At 41.5% G+C, this 22,074-nt stretch overlaps 2 protein-coding genes across 3 annotated transcripts; one reads left to right on the top strand and one right to left on the bottom strand.

The window, feature by feature from the left end:
* Window positions 1–812: 812 nt before the first annotated feature.
* On the top strand, window positions 813–20,978 carry abcb4 (ATP-binding cassette, sub-family B (MDR/TAP), member 4). Its single transcript, XM_071203888.1, is given in 6 exon segments — window positions 813–838; window positions 3,862–3,993; window positions 17,567–17,939; window positions 18,468–18,674; window positions 19,252–19,398; window positions 19,829–20,978. Coding segments are annotated over 6 exon segments (1,092 nt in total). The 3' UTR covers window positions 20,036–20,978.
* On the bottom strand, window positions 10,114–13,499 carry LOC117450592 (zinc finger protein 180-like). Of its 2 annotated transcripts, none has more exons than XM_034088432.2 (3): window positions 13,396–13,499; window positions 12,874–12,930; window positions 10,114–11,228 (listed from the first exon to the last, which is right to left on the bottom strand). In XM_034088432.2, exons 2-3 carry the CDS (start codon window positions 12,928–12,930, stop codon window positions 10,236–10,238), a joined length of 1,050 nt encoding a protein of 349 aa, XP_033944323.2. In that variant the 5' UTR covers window positions 13,396–13,499; the 3' UTR covers window positions 10,114–10,235. The 2 variants fall into 2 exon arrangements, with proteins under 2 accessions (XP_033944323.2, XP_033944324.2); XM_034088433.2 differs by lacking the exon at window positions 13,396–13,499 and adding an exon at window positions 13,048–13,104.
* Window positions 20,979–22,074: the final 1,096 nt, after the last annotated feature.

Raw genomic sequence — 22,074 nt, 5'->3', positions numbered from 1 at the left:
TCTAAGTTAAGGCAGGACATTATGTCCCGAAGCCATTGATTGCATGTGGGCGGGGCAGCGTCCTTCCATTTAAGTAGAATTGCACGTCTGGCCAGAAGCAAGGAAAAGGCAATCATGCGGCGTTCCGAGGGTGTCAAGTGCAGCACACCTACAGTGGTTGTACCAAACATAGCCATCAGGGGGTCCGGGTCTAGTTTTTGATTTAGGATGTTGGACAAGGTAAGGAAAACGTCTACCCAGAATTCCTGTAGGCGGGGGCATAGCCAGTACATATGAAAGAGAGTAGCAACATTGTTTTTACATTTATCGCAAGTAGGGTTCACATCTGGGAAGAAGCTGGACAATTTAGCCTTTGAAAAATGCGCCCTGTGTACTATCTTAAACTGTATAAGGCAGTGTCTTGCACAGAGTGAAGATTTATGAATTGATGTGAGGATTGTGTCCCATAGGTCATCCTCCAGGGACTGCCCCAGGTCATGTTCCCAAGCCAGCTTAATACTGACCAAGGGTGCCTGAATCAACATGGAGATGTTTCTGTATAAGGTTGACATAGCCTTTTGAGACATTGGGTTAAAGGAGAGGAACATATCAACAGGGTTACTATCCGGTTCCTTAGGAAAACACGGCAAGACAGAACGCACATAGTGCCTAGCCTGTAGATATCGAAAGAAATGTGTCTTAGGTAGATTGTATTTCTCTGAAAGTTGGTCGAAAGACATGAAATTACCATTTGTAAACATATCCTTAAATTGCCTGATACCCTTCCTGTGCCAGTCCTGAAAGGTGGAGTCATGTCTCGATGGAACGAAAAGATGGTTGGAAGCCACAGGGCTCAGAAGTGAGAAATCTTTGTGACCAAAAGACCTCCTAAACTGGACCCACACTTTCAGGGTATGCCGAACAACTGGATTAGCTATCGACTTAGACGAAAATTGACTGAGTGGTGACCCAAGGAGTGCTGGAAGTGAGACATCACCACATGACTCCAGTTCCAAGGATGTCCACGCTGGCCTATTGGGTTGAAGGTAGAAGTGGAAAACGGAATCTAAGGAAACAAAGAAGGATTTGGGGATGAACACTGTCACAATTCACATGTTATGTCACGTTTGTAGTTTTGTCTGTGTTGGTGTTTTTCTTGTCTTTGGGTTTCCTGTCTTATTGTGTTAAGTGTTCACCCCCGTTTCCTGCCTGTCTGCTTTCTGTCTGTTTCCCTCCCTGATTACCCGATTGTGTTCACCTGTTGTCCTTGTGTTTCTCCTCCCCTGCCCGGCTGTTTCTCGTTGTCATGATTACCCCTTCTTGTATTTAGTCTTGTCTCTGTCTGTGTTCAGTGTTGGGTCATTGTTTGTTGGTGACGGAGTTCACCGGAGAGTGTTCAGTTCGGTATTTATCTGTATCCTTGAAATAAAGGGTTTCTCAAAGGTTATCTGCATTTGGGTCCTGCTTCCTTCACTAATCCGTGACAGAATGACCCAACCAGGAATGGACCCAGCAGACAGTTTGTACGCTGTGAAGTACAAGTTAACATGCTTGAGGAATGACTTTCGATATGCCTCCAGTACTGAAGAGAGGCAGTCAGTTATTTCTGCGGCACGCCAGGAGGTAACCTCAAGGCCCTGGTTGAGGGAGTTGCTCCCCGAGTGGGTGGAGGACTTTTTGGGCAGCGTTGAGGTCAAACCTTTTCCCGGCCTGCTAGCTCCAGGCATGCTAGTCCCCTACCTCCCAATTCCCAACCTGACACCATACGTCTCGGCGTGTTCCGTCTGGAGTCAACCTCTGCTTCTTCCCCAGTTCCTGCTCCTGTCCAGGAGCCGTTCTCTGGAACTCTGGCTTTTGGAGGCCCACGGAGCCTCCAAAAGGCTCCTAAGAGAGGGAGTCGCAAGTCCAGACTAGCAGCCACGGTTCCAGTCCCGGCTCCAGCAGTCACGGTTTCGGCCCCAGCAGCCACGGTTTCGGCCCCAGCAGCCACGGTTCCAGTCCCGGCCCCAGCAGCCATGGTTCCTGCCCCAGTGCAGGCTCCCGCAGCCATGTTTCCGGCTCCGAGTCCGCCCCACACAGTCATGATCCGGGCTCCAGAGCTGGATCATACAGCCATGTTTCCGGCTCCAGGGCCGGCCCCAGCGGCTATGGTCCCGGCTCCGGGAGCGCCCTATACGGCCGTGTTTCCGGCGTCGAAGCTGGAGCTTATAGACAGGATTCTGGCTTCAGCAGCCATGTTTCTGGCTGCTATTCCGGTCCCTGCAGCCAGGGTTTCGGCCCCAGTTCTGGTCCCCGCAGCCATGGTCCCGACCCCAGCTGCCTTGGTTCCAGACCCGGATCTGGTCCCGGCTGCCACGGTCCCATCTCGGGTTCCCTCCTCTGGTTCCTCCTCGAGTCCCCTCTCTAGTTTCCCTCTCGAGTTCCCTTCTCTAGTTACTCTTCTAGTCCCTCCTCTAGTCTCTCCTCTAGTCCCCTCTTTAGTCTCTGTTCGAGTCCCCTCTCTGTTTCCATCTCAAGTTCCCTCTCCAGTTCCCCCTCGAGTCCCCTCTCGAGTTCCCTCCTTTAGGCCCTCCTCTAGTCCCTCCTCGAGTCCCCTCTCTAGTTCCCCTCTCGAGTTCCCTTCTCTAGTCCCTCCTCTAGTTTCTCCTCTAGTCCCCTCTGTAGTCCCTTCTCGAGTCCCCTCTCTGTTTCCATCTCCAGTTCCCTCTCGAGTTCCCTCCTTTAGTCCCTCCTCTAGTCCCTCCTCGAGTCCCCTCTCTAGTTTCCCTCTCGAGTTCCCTTCTCTAGTTACTCATCTAGTCCCTCATGCTCTCCCCAAAACTTACCATCTGCAAATCAACTTCCCTGCACTTGCTCTATCTCAGCCCCACTATCCACATTGATACAAGTACCTCAGAATCAAAGCGTGTTCAACTTTAAATGTATGTTAACAACCTTACACACGAAGAGGTTAAACAAAAAGCAGTGCTCGGGGATACATACACACACACACACACACACACACACACACACACACACACACACACACACACACACACACACACACACACACACACACACACACACATACATACATACATACATACATACATACACACACACGATAATAACAATAATGAAATAAGTGATACAAATAAACAATGGTAAACGGCAATATTAACTAAAATAAGAAATAGTAATAATGAGTAAATAAGCATTTGGAGGATCAAAACGTGACATTTTTTTCAGGACACACACACAGCCGAGGGATTCACAACTATATGGAGCATAGGTGGCATATCTCAATGCAAATCATCTCACGAATAGAGTAACAGTGACTAGGGGTTTATTCATAACAGAAATGAATAAATAAATAGTCACAGCAATGTGATGGGAAAGCATAATAAGACTGTACCTCGACATGTATAGTATGAAAAAAAACGGCAAAGAGTGTCAAAAAGTCCTTCTCCACAGCTTTACAATATATATATATATATATATATTATGGAGTGATGTATGAAGCATAGATCAAACCTGCTATTAAAGTTGGCCATCACTGCTCCTCTCTAGTCGAAGACTCCGACATGTTACCCTGCAGTGTTGCTAGGAAAGATGCAGCGTCCTCCACCGATGCGAAATGCTTTTTCCCCCCGTCCTTGGTTGTGATCCGTAACCTCGCTGGATATAGGAGTGACGGTCTCAAGCCGCGTTGATAAAGTGCGGACATCACCTCCCGGTAAGCCGCGCGTTGCTCCACGATCTCTGGGCAGTAGTCTTCAAAGATAGCCACGGGCTTTCCCTGGAAAAACAGTTTCCCCCGCCGCTTCCGGGCCTCCTGAATGATCAGCTCTTTCGTCCTGAAATGATGGATGCGGGCTATTACCGCTCTTGGTCTTGACCCAGGACTTGGCTTGGCAGTCAGGGCTCTGTGTGCTCGGTCCAGTTCCGGAGCTGTAGTGAGGACTTGGTCACCCAGAAGCTCCACCAACAGTCTCGAAAAAAAGTCTGTGGGACGTGCACCCTCAATCGACTCCGGTAAGCCAGTTATCCTTATGTTATTGCGGCGGCTGCGTGACTCAAGGTCTATAGCTTTAGCCTTTAGCTTGTTGTAGCTTCCCTCCATTGCTGCGCACTTAGCCTCCAACTCTTCCATTTTGTCGCTGAGCTGATTCGCGTTAGCCTCCAGGGAGGTCAGGCGGTTACCGTGGTCTGTAACTGTCTCCTGGACAAAGTCTAATTTCGCTTCCAGAGAAGTCATAGCCGACTTAAATTCCTTGGAAAGGGCATCTCTGTGATCCTCCAGTAGCTTAACCAAGAACGGCATGCTAACTACGGCAGTAGCAGCTGCCTCGTCTCTCTTCTCCTTTTTGCTTGTTTTCGAAGCCATTTAGCCGTTTCAACTGAAAGTAGATAGTATGCGTACAATAAATAAAACAATTAAACAAAAATCCCCGCGTTGTTTACAGGTAAGAGGTTTATAAGTGAGTTGTAAGTTAAAAGTAGTGGGAGCTAGAGAAACATGCGTCTACTCCATTCCTCGTCGCCGGAAGTCCAACGAAGCTTTCTAAAGACTGGAAAATCTCACTATTTACAATATTAAACATCACAACTTTCAACCAACTATTCATTATAAATGTCAAGACAGTGTCAAGTTCTTTGTCTGTCTTCCAAGACAGTGGGTCTGGCTGCTGTGTAGGTGGGGGTGATGGTGCATGGGCTGCTGTGTAGGTGGGGTGTACAAGTGCTATACGAGACCTCCACGAGACCTCCTTGCTGGCTGGGTTGAAGGTGATGGCTGTGGTGGAGCCTTTGTGCTGAGGTGTATCTTGACCTGGTGGCAGCCGCAGATGGAGGTGGAGGCAGCTGTAGTGATGATGGTCTGCTGGTCCTTGGTGGTGATGGCTCTGGGCCACAGTAGATCTTGACCTGGGGGCCGGCACAGATGGATGTTCTGGCTGCTGGATAAACGCCGCCTGTGTAGGACAATAATTACAACTAATTTCATTGAAATAAAGTTCAAGTAAAATGTTGCTCAAGCACAAATAATAATGCACACATAAAAATAAAGTTTGGGAGGTTGCAGAAGGAGTCTCTCTCAATCACACACACACACACACACACACACACACACACACACACACACACACACACACACACACACACACACACACACACACACACACACACACACACACACACACACACACACACACACACACACACACACACCCACACACACACACACACACACACACACACACACACACACACACACAGGTATTTCCAGTTACTTTACATTCAGTATAAAATCACAGACACACATATAGGCTACATCTGATTACAAAGTCTCATCTGTACAGAACAGTATGATAAAATAATCGATGGCAAAAACATGTCACTGTAAATGTCTCCGTTGTGGGACGAATAAATGATTAATTTAATCATCTCCACATGTAATCTCACTTTTACACACCAAAATAACGTTAACACAGAGTAAACGTTTGCTATTTTGTCCCAATAAAAAGTTCATGACTATCGATACAAAATATATATCAATAAACCTATTGTTCATTTTCGCGGTATTCCCCATACATTGCCAGTACACTATTACTGTAATATTTACACTTACCCATGTCCAAATGGATCCTTGTTGTTGTCTTTGTGTTCTTCTTGCAACCTGATCTCACCAGAATGCGTGACTCCACCACGACTCCTTAACACCGCATTGCGTGGTGGTGTCACGAACTTTGTTACATTTACGTGTCTGCACCACGCAAACAACCCCAATGTAAAGTGAATGAGGCTCCTTTGTCGTGGTGACGCATTTCTACAACGTCCCGCAGTGAGCTTTTATTCTATACAACGTTTTTTAAATCTACTTTATAGCTTGTAGTAACTCACGGGAGGCTTCTTTGATTTTATTTGTATTCATAATAATTTTTATTTTTCGACAGAATGTATTATGGTGCATTAGTTACGAATTTTTGGTCTCAAAAAACAGTGCATTGTGTGTAATACAACTGTGATTTGTATTAAATTAGTTTGTTTTTAAGGAAGGCCAGAGCTTCAGCTGTGTCAAATAGATTGTTCCCTTTAGTTAACGTTTTTTAAAAGAACATTATATTCCGATTTGATCATGTCCTCTTTATTGTATTACGGAGAGCAATGTGAGCATCCATTCCCATTGGATAACGCAGGATTTTACACCCGGAAGTAAGTATTCTCTGTCGATTGATTTTACAGTGCTATCTGCACTACTCATCAACTAAAAAACACCAGATTATCCTTGTTGATTACACAACATTGATTGGTTTAAATTGTGTACAATGCTTTTGTAATTTTCCCCTTCGATTCGGAGAAACAAACATTTGTTCAGTTTAGGATGGCCGAAGACACTACACTACCCAGAATCCTCAGCTATCGTTTGGGACTACACCATGTGCTTTGCTTGACAATGGTGAAGTTTACGCTGAGCGACAAACAGCATTTTGAAATGGAATGAAACCCATCGACGGCACACTATTCAAAACAGGAATCGAACGTCTCCCCCCCCCCCCTCCCCCCTTAGGTCACAGGCTCCTCCAACAGTGCAACACAATAAAACAGATAAACAGAAAAAATAGTGCAAGTCAATACAAAAAGAAAAATAGTAAAAAGTGAAATAGTGCAATAAGAGTCTATACAAGTGATTGGAATATGATATATTAGACAAATCATTTCTAAGTAGCAGCCAGATGAATGTTATGGATGTTATTTCAAAGTTCAGGTGTTTAATAGTCTTATGGCCTGTGGGATGAAACTGTCCCTGAGTCTGGTGGTTTTGGTCCGGATGTAAGATAAGATGATACTTTATTGATCCCAATTTGGGACATTGTTTTTGTTGCAGCAGCATAAAAGACAAGGCATTTTACAATAAAACAAAACCACAAATAAACAAGAATAGAAAGAAAAGAAAATAGAAAATATACGTGTTGAAATAGAAAATATACATGTAGATATTATATATGCAAATATACATATTCAAAAATATATGACAATGGAATATGGAATATCAAATATTGAACAGATTATATATGTGTACAATGTACAGCGAGGTTGTATTAGAGAAACTATGGAGCAGAGAGTTCTCTTCCAGCCAGAGGTGATTTATTGTACAGAGTTATGGCAGTGGGCAGGAATGTGTTCCTGTATGGGTCCTTGTGACAGTGGAGCTGCATCAGTCTGTTGGAGAAGGAGCTCCGTTGACTGTCCAGCTGCAGGTGGAGAGGATGGGTGGGTTATCCATCATGGACAACAGCCTGTTCAGTGTCCTCCTCTCCACCACAGCTTCAAAGGGGTCCAGCTTGATGCTGATGACAGACCCAGCTTTCCTGATCACTTTATTGATCCTGCTGGTGTCACCGGCTCTGATGCTGCCCCCCCCAGCAGACCGCAGCAAAGAAGAGTGCACTGGCCACAACAGACTAGAAGATCTCCAGCATCTTGCTGCACACGTGGAAGGATCTCAGCTTCCTCAGAAAATAGAGTCTGCTCATCCCCTTCTTGTACACAGCGTCAGTGTTGATCCTCCAGTTCAGCCCATAAGTGCACTCCCAGGTAGTCCTCCACAATAGCCACATCCTCTCCTAGAATGCGGCTGTTGTGCCAGATGGCAGCAGACAGAACAGTTTGTGGCTGGGGTGATGGGGGTCTTTTATAATCCTGAGGGCTTTCTTTAAGATTAACCAGGTATTTTTACTCCACTACATTTATTTTAGTTACTTTACAAATTCTGATTAATGATGTGAAATATAAACAACCCTTAAAGCAGACTTTAGTTACACCTGAGTAAAATTCAGGGAAGGTGATTGTCAAGTGCCAACAATCAGGTGAGATATTTGATTGGAGGACTGGCTTATCTAAAGCCAGTTGAGTAGCACTTGAAATGTTTTTGCTCTATGAAGCCTGATGTACTTTATGATTCTGTTTTCTTCAAGCTTGTATGTTGTTGGTCGAATGTACTTATTGTAAGTCGCTTTGGATAAAAGCGTCAGCTAAATGCAATGTAATGTAATGTAATGATTGTTGGTGCTTGAGAAGACTAAATATGTATCTGCAGATCCCTATAAAGTATATACACTACTCGTTATTCTCTACAAATAGTTAATTAAAAACTGTATATAATTGCTATTTTGGACATCCCTTTTCAAGATTTCAATATTACTCTAAACGTGTAATAACGTGCTTTAACCAGTAGGTGGTTTGGGTTAAAAATCTGTCAAGTTTACAGTGTTAACAAAATAAAATATACTGCTGTTTCTGGTTTAGTTTATGACGGATATATTTAGTTATTGTTTTGATATTTGTAACACAAAAGCGATGGAAAAACCCCACAGCAACACAGAAAAGATGGTCTTAACATGAGTAGTTAATAAAAAACAATAATATCAAAACAAATGATTACTACTAACTTTATTGTGAAATTAAAACAGAACGGTAAAAGAATAGTTTCCGGTCTATTCTGAGCCAGATCTCTGTAGATAAATACAAATACAGAACTACGACAGATGTGTAATATTTAATGCAGCCAAACCATTTATTACAATGCATTCATGTGATGACTTTCAAAGAGTAAAGCAAGCACTGCTGAATAAAGTATGATTTATCTTTTACGAAACGTTTTTTATATGGAATACAGTCAACCAATCACAGAGCTTGAGGCAACGCAGACAATAGCTGAGGATTCTGGGTAGTGTAGTGTCTTCGGCCATCCTAAACTGAACAAATATTTGTTTCTCCGAATCGAAGGGGAAAATTACAAAAGCATTGTACACAATTTAAACCAACCAATGTTGTGTAATCAACAAGGATAATCTGGTGTTTTTGAGTTGATGAGTCGTGCAGATATCACTGTAAAATCAATCGACAGTAAAGAGTATACTTACTTCCGGGTGTAAAATCCTGCGTTATCCAATGGGAATGGACGCTCACATTGCTCTCCGTAATACAATAAAGGGGATATTATCAAATCGGAATATAATGTTCTTTTAAAAAACGTTAACTAAAGGGAACAATCTATTGGACACAGCTGAAGCTCTGGCCTTCCTTAAAAACTAACTAATGTAATAAAAATCACAGTTGTATTACACACAATGCACTGTTTTTTGAGACCAAAAATTCGTAACTAATGCACCATAATACATTCTGACGAAAAATAAAAATTATTATGAATACAAATAAAATAAAAGAAGCCTCCCGTGAGTTACTACAAGCTATAAAGTAGATTTTAAAAACGTTTTATAGTATAAAAGCTCACTGCAGGACGTTGTAGAAATGCGTGTGTGCACCACGACAAAAGAGCCTCATTCACTTTACATTGGGGTTGTTTGCGTGGTGCCGACACGTAATTGTAACAAAGTTCGTGACTCCACCACGCAATGCGGTGTTAAGGAGTCGTGGTGGAGTCACGCATTCTGGTGAGATCAGGTTGTCTTCTTCTTCAGAAGAGTCGAAGACTTCAGGTTCTGAGGCTCTATCTTCACTGCTGCTAGCGAAAATAATCTCTAGCGAAGTCGGCAACTGTAAAGTTTTCTTTTAGCCATTTTCTCTGTCTCTCTCTCTCTCCCCTCACAGACGTAAACTGATGGGAGACACGTGGTTTATGTTTTGTTTACTTGGTGGGTAGGCCCTTAGTGATTTCTCGATGTCCATTGGTCATTTCAGACCATGATGGCTGCCGGCCGAGATTTCCTTGACGGGCACACAAATCCACCAATCCCACACAGTGTAAAGTCAAGCTGCTTTGAGCTGCCATATTGGCTGCTGTGCCCTGGTTACAGTCTCACAGGAGATACCGCTGGAAAGCTACTCATTCTAATTCTTACTAGATACAACCACGGAGGATTAAAATATAACGCATGCATTTCAGCGTGTCACATTAACTATCGCGGGCCGCCAGAAACATTTACGAGGGCCGCCATTGGCCCGCGGGCCGCACTTTGAGAACCCCTGGACTAAAGGCTCTATGCACACTTTTAGAAATCAGTAGGCTTTAGCTTGTTGTTAAATTACCACATATTTATAACATTATTACATTTAAGTGACTGTGGTGCCTTGTTCTTTAGGGAGCTTTGTGTGTGTGTGTGTTTGCTGTGGAAACAAATACAAGTTGACAACTTAAGTGCATCATTTGAATATTATTGAGAACATTTGAACAACTTTTAAAATCCACACAACATATTTTAACAGCGAGTTGTGTCAAACAGTCCACCTCACTCTTGCTGAACAGTCTCAGTGCACTAGTGAAGGTGTTCTCCCATGTGGTCTGGTTCTCTGAGACTCTTCTCACAGTGAGCCAAGACGTCAGGTTTTTCTCCAGTGTGGGTAGGCTGGTGGAGCTTCACACTGTATGATTCACTGAACTCTTTCTTCCAATGGTTAAAGAGGTGGTTTCGCTGGTGGCGCTTCAATGAGCGTGAGTCCCTGAAAGTCTTCTCACACTGGTCACAGGTGAAAGGTTTTTCTCCAGTGTGGGTTCGCTGGTGAATCTTCAAATGGCCTGACTGGCTAAAGCTCTTCTCACACTGGTCACAGGTGAAAGGCTTCTCTCCAGTGTGGATTCGCTGGTGAACCTTCAAATGGCCTGAATGGCTAAAGCTCTTCTCACACTGGTCACAGGTGAAAGGCTTCTCTCCAGTGTGGATTCGCTGGTGAACCTTCAAATGGCCTGAATGGCTAAAGCTCTTCTCACACTGGTCACAGGTGAAAGGCTTCTCTCCAGTGTGGATTCGCTGGTGAATCTTCAAAGAGCCTGACTGGCTAAAGCTCTTCTCACACTGGTCACAGGTGAAAGGTTTTTCTCCAGTGTGGATTTGCTGGTGAATCTTCAAAGAGCCTGACTGGTTAAAGCTCTTCTCACACTGGTCACAGGTGAAAGGTTTTTCTCCAGTGTGGATTCGCTGGTGAATCTTCAAATGGCCTGACTGGTTAAAGCTCTTCTCACACTGGTCACAGGTGAAAGGTTTTTCTCCAGTGTGGATTCGCTGGTGAATCTTCAAAGAGCCTGACTGGTTAAAGCTCTTCTCACACTGGTCACAGGTGAAAAGTGTGTCTCCAGTGTGGGTACGTTTGTGGACCTTCAATTTCCCTGAACTCCAGAAACTCTTCTCACACTGGTCACAGGTGTGTGGTTTTCCTATCATGGCTGTAGACTGATGTTGATCCAGCTGTTCTCCAATGATACTCTTCTCCCCCTCATCATAAAGTCTATCTGGGTTTTTGCAGGTCTCTTCCTATAAAACAAATCAACATAGAAAGTGACACAAGTGTATTAGGACACATATGAATGTCTTGATGCAAGTTAAAAATGGACGTGACAGAAGTAAAGTAAGGTTTTTAATGAAACCCGAGAATGCATTCTGACTCGTTGTAGCCTAAAATACCGCTGAATAAAGGAAGAAGTATAAATACCTATTAACTTGATACAACAAAACAACAAAGACACACTGATTGGTTGTTTGATTCAGAATGACTTGTTGTTATTTTTAAATGAATACAAAGGGGTTGGCTCTCACAGAGACATTTTTTAAATATGATTCAAAACATGCTAAATTTAAATGTGTTTTTTTCAACCAATATCATGATGGAATATTGCTTACTTTATCTGTTGTAAGGTTAGAGTTATGTATAGCTAAATACAAAAAACTAAAAGGGTTGAAGCACACAAACTTGTTTCATTGTTTTATAAATTAGTTATAGTATCCAGGTATCACTAGCTATTAAAATATCTACACCGTGAATTTGAAAATAATGAACATTAAATGATCACATTATATCAGTAAATTCAGAGGTAGGAAGTACATTTACTCAGGTACTGTACTTAAGTACAATTTGGAGGTACTTTTACTTGACTTGAGTATTTCCATTTTATGCTACTGTGTACTTCTACTCCACTACAGTTCAGAGGTAAATTGTGTACTTTTACTCCACTACATGTATTTAATACCTTTAGTTACTTTACAGATCTGGATGAATGATGGTAAATCTAATCAAGTGTTGAATCAGACTTTAGTTCCACCTGGAGTAAATTCACAAGCTACCCTGCAGTATACAAAGTCATTCAGACTAGCTGCACCTTCACCAGCTTTGAGAACACTTTCATGATCAATCATTATAAAACATAACATATATATTATTCTGAAATGGACCAATCTGCACAATCACTACTTTTACTGTCGCTACTTTCACTATATTTTGATGATAATACTTTTCTACTTTTACTTGAGGAACATTTTGAATGCAGTACTTTTACTAACAGAGTATTCCTTCACTCTGATACTTCTACTTTTACTCAAGTACAAGATCTGAGTACTTCTACTTTTACTCAAGATCTGAGTACTTCTACTTTTACTCAAGATCTGAGTACTTCTACTTTTAGTCAAGTACAAGATCTGAGTACTTCTACTCAAGTACAAGATCTGAGTACTTCTCCTTTTACTCAAGTACAAGATCTGAGTACTTCTACTTTTAGTCAAGCACAAGATCTGAGTTCTTCTACTTTTACTCAAGTACAAGATCTGAGTACTTCTCCTTTTACTCAAGTACAAGATCTGAGTACTTCTACTTTTAGTCAAGCACAAGATCTGAGTACTTCTACTTTTACTCAAGTACAAGATCTGAGTACTTCTCCCACCTCTGAGTAAATGTGAATGATCAGATGTTACCATCTCCTCGTATATGCTACTGTAGCTTTAGCACTCACTATTTGCTACAGGTGACTTCCTGTTTACATTTTTGATTGATTTTGCCAGATGTTTCCTAGCAACCAATAGGATTCACTCAGTATAACGAATGCTTTTTTAATTTTTCATTGTTTTCACTCAAATATGAATAATTATTTAACCAGGATTTTCACTTTTAAAAGTTAAAGTAACTTACCTCTGCTGATGAAGTCATTCTGCTGCTTGTGTTATCGTCTACCTGAAGTTCAGCCATCTGCAATAACAGAGATTACCATATTACTTATTAGCCAACTACAGGAATTAAAATAAACATTTTGTGTTTTTCTAAATGTTAAAGTTGAGACCATTCATTTGACAAAACAATCACTACCACAAAGCTCAAAGAGAGATGGAGTCCATCCAGTTAGACACTTGCACATCAGACATATAGAGACATATCTTGTTGTGCTTTAGTTTGTGCATTTTTTAAATAAATGCAGCTTTAAAATGAGGTAAAGCCATATATCACAAAAATAAATTGAAGACAATAAGTCAGTCTTGTGCAGAGAAACATACATTTCAGTCGCAGTATCCAACATGCAGAACAACAAACTCTATTTTCATTAAATATCAAAATAAGTTTGAAAGAGTAAAATAAATCTCCCTCTGCCAGCCAAACAATAGCTCCCGTAAACATCTCATAGAAACGACCCAGCTGCAGAAACGCTGTTTTTCTTACCGTTGATGTGTGAAAGTAGTTTCAATAACTCGTGCCGGTTGATGGACGTCTTCACGTAGGTCAGGTTTGAAAGATGCAAAGGTGTTTCCATGGTAACACAATTCAAAGGTTCCAATTCAAGTTTTATTTTGATTTGTCTTTGTTGTTGTATTTGTGTCATCTGTTTAGTTGGGTGGGTAGAACGGGGTATCATGCACCCCCCTGAAATATACTTTTAATCAGATTTTCTAGATTGAAAAAATGGTGTAGAAAACAATTAGCTATGTTAAAAAGTAAAAAAATTGTCCCACGTATATTTTTTTCCCAAATTAGTGTTTATTTACCCTTAAAATCGAGTTTCACTCTTTTTATACCTTTCACTATATCTCAGCCATTATTGCAGATAACTGAACAAATAAGGTATCCAGATCCATGTGTTGAGGGTCAAGGAACACAATAAAACTATTCTTAAAGTGATCACATGTGTCTGTGGCATGCTATTATGCTAATTAGTGCCGCCATTACAATAAAATAGCATTTTAGTCTTGTACCAAGAACGATGTATTTTGCACCGACAGAGAAATATTCTTATAATCAGTGTTTCCTAAGTGTAAAAAGTATGTAGAAAATGATGAGCTATGTTAAAATATCGTCTGGATGTCCCACATGTATTTTTTATGCAAATTAGTCTCACAATTGCCAACGGAATGTTCACACTTTTCACTCTATATCAGCCATTATTGCAGATACATGAACAAATAATGTGTCTAGACCAGGGGTCTCCAACCTTTCTCCACCTGAGAGCTACTTTGAAAAAATGAAAGTTGCCAAGAGCAACTTGCATCGCATCGCTTACATTTATTCACATAGCACTCATCAGTTGAATTAAGCTACTTTTGTGTGAAATTGCAATACCTAAAGCTTATCTAAAATCTTAACTTCACATCAAGGTCCAAGAAAACGACAATTTCTAACATATTAATATGGACAACATAGTAAGTACATCACTGAAGATTCACATAAATGTCCAAGAGAAAAATACAATGTTTTCACTTCTTATTATGGCCCACATAGTAAATACATCGCCTTAATCACCACCTTGCAAGCATCTTATGGCACGTGTAAAATAAGTGCATTCACTCTTTTTTACAGTTAGTGAGATGACTGGCGCTGCATGGAGTCCACCATAGAGGTGTATGCTGGAGTGTACCCACTTAGGTTCACTCTAATAGAGTCATTTACATGTTCATCAGTCGGTCTTGTTCTGTAGTTAGATTTCATGACATTCATGCCGGAAAAAGCAGCTTCACAAAGGGATGTAGAGCCTAATAAAGCAGACATGTTCAGTGCTGCTTGGTGAATGTTCTTATAGTTTTCTGGGTCTACAAGGCTCCAGAAATGTTGTGAGTTTTGCTGAGACTTCAGCTGAACATGATTTTGGAGATTTATAACCTCCATCTCCATCTCCACAGGATTGACACTGAACAGTGCAGCCATATTTTCTTCTTCTTCGTGTTGACATTAAATTATAAACCATAATTAATCAATTGTATAGGTCTAGCCTCCCTATATCTGTGTGTGACATTTTTCCATCCTCAAAAACAAAAAACTAATACTTCTGCAGTCTAGCTGCAGCTTCTAGCAACGGTCTTCTGTTAAAGAAAGGACACTGAATGTCCTGAATGAGGCATCACACACAGGACTTAAGTCTGAACACAGCAGACAACAGGAGTATTTACAACAGCATTATAAAAACAAAAATAGTGCATGTGGGTGCACACTTATTCTCTGTCTTACTGTTACATGAATCCCATGAATGTATGAGATTAAGTTAGCTTCATCATCTCAATCAGTGAATAATAAAGTTTCTATCAGCCTGTCACTCTTATTAGTAGTTATTTTTCAGGAGGGGGCGGGGTTTGGAGGAACCGAGAGGAGACGGTGATTGCGGAAGCTTTCCCCCTGCCTTCACAAACTTTGCACGTATTTATCAACTGAAAATAGCGAGAGGACATTCATACTCTGCAATCCAAGACTTGATTAAATCCACCAAAAACCTGACATTACGATAACGAGTGTTTTTCAAAAACACAAATCCCTTCCTGTGTGTCTCTGAGCCGCAGCGACGCGGCCTGATTCAGAGCGGGTCATTCTGCCGTTGGTTCTGACTGGTGCTGCTGGATAAAGTAGACTGCATGGTGTGTGGTGTCGCTGTGCCGCTGTCACGTCTGCTCCTTGATCTCTGCGTCACCGACCAATTTTATATTTGTGTGACAGAAACAATTCTAAAATAAAAACACTTTATTGTCCGGCCGCGGCCGAAAAATCAAGAAGCAACGTTACTACGCTATAATCGATAATCGAGCGGCGAGCTACTGAAAAGCTGCCCGCGAGCTACCGGTAGCTCGCGATCGACGTGTTGGAGACCCCTGGTCTAGACCCATGTTTTGATGGTCAAAGATCACAATAAAACTATTCCCAAAGTGATCAGATGTATCTGTGGAATACTATGCAAATTTAGAGACGCCAATATTGCAGTACAGTAAGTGAACACATAGGGTGTCCAGACAGATGCTGTGTATTTAACCAATATTTATTTGTTTTGTACTAGCCTACAGCAAGGGTCAAACATCATAATATAAGTATTGATGTGACTACTCTTTCCCATTCCAGATAAGCAGTCAAGGTTTGGCTCTCCACTATCTGATTAATACTCAATTTGAATCATCGTTTTCAATGCTATCATCAGAGTCAAATTCCTCTTCCTCTTCGTCTTCCTGTTCACGCTCTGTCGTGTCCAGGAGATCAACCAGGGAGGTTGGCAGGACAGGACCACAGGACCACACCGGTCTCAACACTCCATCAGTCCTCATCCATCCCTGCTCCTCATCATAGGGGTTTGGTTTTTCTAAAATGGATTCATCAGCTCGCTTGTATAGAGCGACGCGATGGTTCACACGTTGGACGTGCGGCTTCAGAGCATCATAGCATGGAGGAAGGCGAGCCAGGTCAACCTTAGACTTGGCAGTGAGTTTATCGTCCTGCCCCACCATTTTGCGCAGCAACTTGGCACGGACTACGTCCACTGAAGACTCACGACTCTCTCCATATATCAGACAGGTGAATTGCTCCAACTGCTTCATCACCTCAGGCTTGACATTCCAGTTGTCACCGAGTTGACTGAACGCCCTGTGAAACTTCGGGTTCTTCTCCAGCTTTTTCAAGGGCGCCACCTTCCCCTTCCCTTTGAAGGCACTGGTGCAGTCTTCTCCGCTGAACACATGGAATCCAAGAAGTGTGGCACAGTAGTCTTCTCCCAGGGATTCTGCGAGCTCAGAGAGGTTGAGAAGTTGTCTATGTTTCCCTGATCCCGTATCCAGGTATATAGTCAGCCTGATGGCATGAGCGTGGTAAAGAAGAATCACAAAGATATCTGTGTCAGGTGTTCAGACTACAGCATTCTTGTACCCAAGGGCACCTGTACCTTTGGTGATGTAACAGTCACATGCGTGTTTAGGATGCTAACATGAATGTTGATATGGAGCCACTGCCTTCAAGTGTAGCCTACCTGTTACAAAGAGAGGAAGTCCAAAGGACATTGCACCTTCAGCTTCTGAACATAAAACCATAAAACACAGAAACATTAACTCCTCACCCCCATACACCATGTTATGCAACCTTGTGCAGTGAGTTAAGTAAGTAAATTAATCTATAATGATGAACAAGACATCTATCATAACATGTTGATCGTCTGGAAATGAGACAAAATATCTACAGCCACACAATCAACCGTGTGATGCTTTTCTTAAACATAACGTTGTTTTAACCTAAAACATGCTCGTGTTTGCAGGTATATCATGTTCAGTTTAGCGTGTTTGCATGATAAATGAACTAATAAGCACTAAACACAAGGTGCAGCTGAGGCTGATGGGAATGTCATGATTAGTTTTGTGTCGTTTCATGTTCATTAACCAAAGTAATGGACAAAACTAAGAGAAAATGTATCTTAAACTTGAGAAAAATGTCTTTATACTTATTGGATGACTGCTGTGGAATTTGGTCATGATTTCTTAACTTCTGTTAGATATACTTAATATATCTATATGCGCTTGTAAAGCACTTTAAAAATGCTTGTCCTGTGACTGTGAAAATATGAATGATAAAACTAACGTGCATGGATTTTCTCTCCTAGTGTGGTTTCTGCTATTCTGTACGGAGCCATGGCTCTCGGAGAGGCCAACTCCTTCGCTCCAAACTACGCTAAGGCAAAACACAAAGCCAAACCGAAAAAACAACACTCTTGTAATAACACTCTTTAGACAGATGCTAACATATCTCTCTTTTGTGTCATCTCTTTAAACCCCCAGGACAAATTTGATGGTAATGTGCAATTTGACAGTGTTATGTTTAACTACCCGTCACGCCCTGATGTGCAAATCCTGCAAGGGCTGAATCTGAAGGTGAGGAAGGGAGAGACTCTGGCCTTGGTGGGGAGCAGTGGCTGTGGAAAGAGCACCACCATCCAGCTGCTGGAGAGGTTCTACGACCCCAGAGAGGGGAGAGTGGTAAGAAGACAAATAGACGTACATACTTTGTGCAACTGGGTTAACACCTTTATCTACTGTAACTTGTGTGTTTATGGCTACTTTACAGCACTGACATGATGAGAGGAAAATAAAAACTGGCTGAAGCTGGTGTAGCATGTGTGTTTTTATCTTTACTGCACTAGCCATTTCATTTTATCTTGATGGGATTCATTCCCGTTCATACTGACAGTCCTCTGAGAATGTGTTTAATTTTATAACTAAATTCACATTTTTGTTGACGTTGAAAATGAAAAGCTATTTTTGTACTACACTGAGAGAACCCTTTGCAAAACCTCTCTGTACCTGAGTATGGTGATAATAAATATACTTTTATTCTAAAAGGCACACAGACATACTTAGCAACTATTTGATGACCAAAGGGGAGTATTCAGCAACTATAGATCCAAATTATATTTCTTGGATACCAAAAACAAATCTGCATGTTATAGACGTAAAGCCCCATCAATCCTTATACAATAATGACTGCAAAATACTTTTCTCCTTCAGCTTCTGGACAATAAAAATGCACAAGAGCTGAACATCCATTGGTTGAGATCTCAGATAGGCATCGTGTCCCAGGAGCCTGTGCTGTTTGACTGCACAATAGCCGAAAACATCGCCTATGGAGACAACAGCCGCATTTCATCGCAGGCGGAGATAGAGGAAGCTGCCAAAGCGGCCAACATCCACAGCTTCATCGATAGCCTGCCACAGGTAACTGCTGAGGTTTCAGTGAGGAGATATGTCCAGACAAAGCCTGAAATTAAAGATATGTCGTTTTTGTATGAGCAGTATTATAACATCTCAAGGCCCTCTACTGGGCGTTTGGGAAATTGTTTCTCTAGTGGTACTTGTTTGGGCTATTCTGGTCTACTGTATGTGAGCAGGTTTAGAGATATGCCGTTTGTCAATACATCTGATTTCTTCCTCCCTTTCTGAACAATGTCAGTTAATGGGATTTGTTTTTAGTGAATCTCACAGAATTTACATTACATCCATGTGTATTCAATTTAAACAAAATCAACAGAGAAAAATGTGTAAACTTATATAAAGGTTTCTCAAAATTAATAAATAATGGATCAATATTTCACTTTTAATCTTAATTTAAATAATAGCCTCACAACTGTCTCTCTGTTGTTTTGGTATCAATTACATTATTCTTTCTTGGAAATGACTCTACTAAGATAATGTTTAAGTATTTAAAATGGAAATATTTCAGCGAGGTGTTTGTTGGCTTTTGTCTTTATTTAACATGTATAACAATGCACCTCTCTCTCTCTGTGTTGAGCAGAAGTACAACACTCAGGCCGGTGATAAGGGAACGCAGCTGTCAGGTGGTCAGAAGCAGCGTGTAGCCATAGCCCGAGCTATCCTTCGCAACCCCAAAGTGCTGCTTCTGGATGAGGCCACCTCCGCACTCGACACTGAGAGTGAGAAGGTAAGTGTTACGGGCACCAAGACCAATGAGCAAGAAAATGGGGAGAACTGGCGTTTTACCAGAAAGGTCCTTTTAGATACAGTAGATTGTGCCTGGGAGATGGGCAGCAAAGAAACGTTTCATATATACAAAATGACAGAACACATCACAAACAAAACTTAACAAAAACAACAGACACAAACAATACAGGAATTGTACAGCAACAGTCTTAAGCTTAAAGTCGATTCATTAAATGTACTTAATCCACTCTGGAAATTAAGTGCAAGTTATTCAAAATTACAAATAATTGAATGTGCATTATCCCTCCACGACACGGGAAGTATTAATAATTAAAATCAATAGAGAAAGATGGAACAAGCCACGCCTTTCTCCAAATGTTTTTCTATAAGTCCGTCCATGTGATCTCACTTTCATCATGCTGCTCTTCCAGGTGTTGCAGGAGGCGTTAGACGAGGCCAGTAAGGGCAGGACGTGCATCATTGTGGCCCACCGTCTGCCCACCATCCAAAACGCAGACCGCATCGCTGTCTTCAAGGGAGGAGTGGTGGTGGAAGAGGGGACACATCAACAGCTGCTGGCCAAAAAGGGATTCTACTTCATGCTGGTTACCACACAGATGGAACACGGTAGGGAATAGGAGGACATAGAGAGCAAAACAACACTGACGTGTCCAGAAATATTCATGTTTCCCTGTCCTGCAGTAGAGCAATGAATGTGATCATCAGACAAGTCAAAAAGCCAAGTCAAACTCCTGTATTACCGTTCATTAGCTGTCACTTCTAAGGGCCTTTTTCACAGGAGATATAATTTGATATGTGACAGTAGGAGATGTGCAGATGTTAATAAGATCACAGATACTTGTATTGTGCATGCTGGCTTACTGAATGTTATTAGTAACACCTGCTCTTCTACTATCACAAGTCAAAATGTCTGCTGTTTTTTCCCCCCAAGTGTGTGCCTTGAACACATGGACTCCTGTTTTCCTTTCTTTATAAAAGGTGGACCTACTTGTTGCCAATACGCCTTAGCTGTTGATTTCTGGTGCCATCTTCTGTTAAGCGTTAAATACTACTGATGTACAGAGATTAAAGATAGCGACACACTGGATTTATTATGCATGATAGGGCATTAAGTATACATCTGACATCATTACAAATGTTCTACAGTATATGTATTTGAGCACATTCTTTATAATTACTTGATTTTCATGATGAAGAGTATCTTTTTGTTACAGTTTGTGTTAATGGAATAGAAGTGCCTAAAATAAAAAATATTGTACACACAGGGCTGTTCAGAGTTTAATTTTTTATTGTCACACTTTGGTTGCAATCACAAGGAATCCTATTGTTTCTACAAATGCAAGGAAGGACTAACCTTCTTGTAAAACTTGCCTTTATGTAACTATTAAAGTTTTGTATTCAGTAATTGAATCATCCACTTACTTTAACATCAGATTACAGTTTGCAACATTTTGAATAATAAAACAAAAGTATTAATGTTAATTATTAAGCTAGTGTTCATTGTATGTTTAAATGAAGTACAATCTTATTCACATTTTGCCATTTCCAAAACCTTTGTCAACACAGACAGATTGTTTTTAAATGCAGTGGAAATGAGGGATGGAAATCACAGTTTTTTGGGCTCATTCACGTTTTACCGCAGCAATCCCAATATACATTCGTATTAACATTTAGCAATCTCAAGCGTGACGTACAGATAAAGGAAAGCTGCATAGTGTGTAGGCTTTTTGAGGTGCGGTGACCAAGCAAGTAAGGCAACCATAAGCAAACCAAAACTTTTCAACGTCAATAGATCTGAAGGCCATTCTTAGTTCCCAAAAGTCAAACTGAAATTTGATGGTTTGATTAAAAAGTGGAAGCTAGCTAAATGGTACGTTACTTCCTGCATAGCTTGGTAGTGTTAGCCGTCTTTCCTACAGTATATAGGGTGAATGCAGCTAACAGCTTACCCATACCTGTGTTTCCCACTACCAGGGGCGGACTGGGGGGAAAATGTGGCCCGGGGATTAATTGACAGACAGGCCCACTTAATGCGCGGCATGTATCGGCCGGCCGGCGACGAAAGTATGTTACTTAACAAAAAACCCTATGCATTTTATGTTATTTTGGACCATTATTCATATAGTAATCACATTACCTGAGCCTACCTTGAGTTGCCTAGAGCAAAATAGTTACAGCATATATTTAGTGATTTTAATGTTAACAGATCATTGATGCAATAACATTTGGACCCAATTTGCCTGACTTGACGCATGGAATAAAACATAGGCGTAGGAAGCATCCTCAATGTGGGTGAGACAATTTAACAGGGGGTGTGGGCAGGTGGTGGACCTCACTTCTTCTAGGGGGGGTCCGGGGGCATGCTCCCCCGGGAAGATTTTTTTGTTTTGTTTTAATGTTGAAGTTAAATGCATCTATCTGGTCCATTTTGAGAGCAAAATTAGGGACTAAATCTATGGATACATCTCTCAACACCCATATGAAACAGATTTACTTTTTCTTCAACATTTATTTGAACAGCAAGTGGAGACAAAAGTGACTGCACCCAAAACAATAAACCTGCTAGCTAACTAGCCTAAACTCAGTAACAGAATGTGGGCAACACGTTCTTCTCCACAGCCGCGCAACCTCTGAGTCAGACGTCACTCACTTCCCC

Source organism: Pseudochaenichthys georgianus, chromosome 8 (assembly GCF_902827115.2).
Source record: "Pseudochaenichthys georgianus chromosome 8, fPseGeo1.2, whole genome shotgun sequence".
Taxonomy (NCBI): domain Eukaryota; kingdom Metazoa; phylum Chordata; class Actinopteri; order Perciformes; family Channichthyidae; genus Pseudochaenichthys; species Pseudochaenichthys georgianus.
The sequence above is the reverse complement of the archived record's forward strand: the minus strand, read 5'-3'. Positions and strand labels throughout refer to the sequence as shown.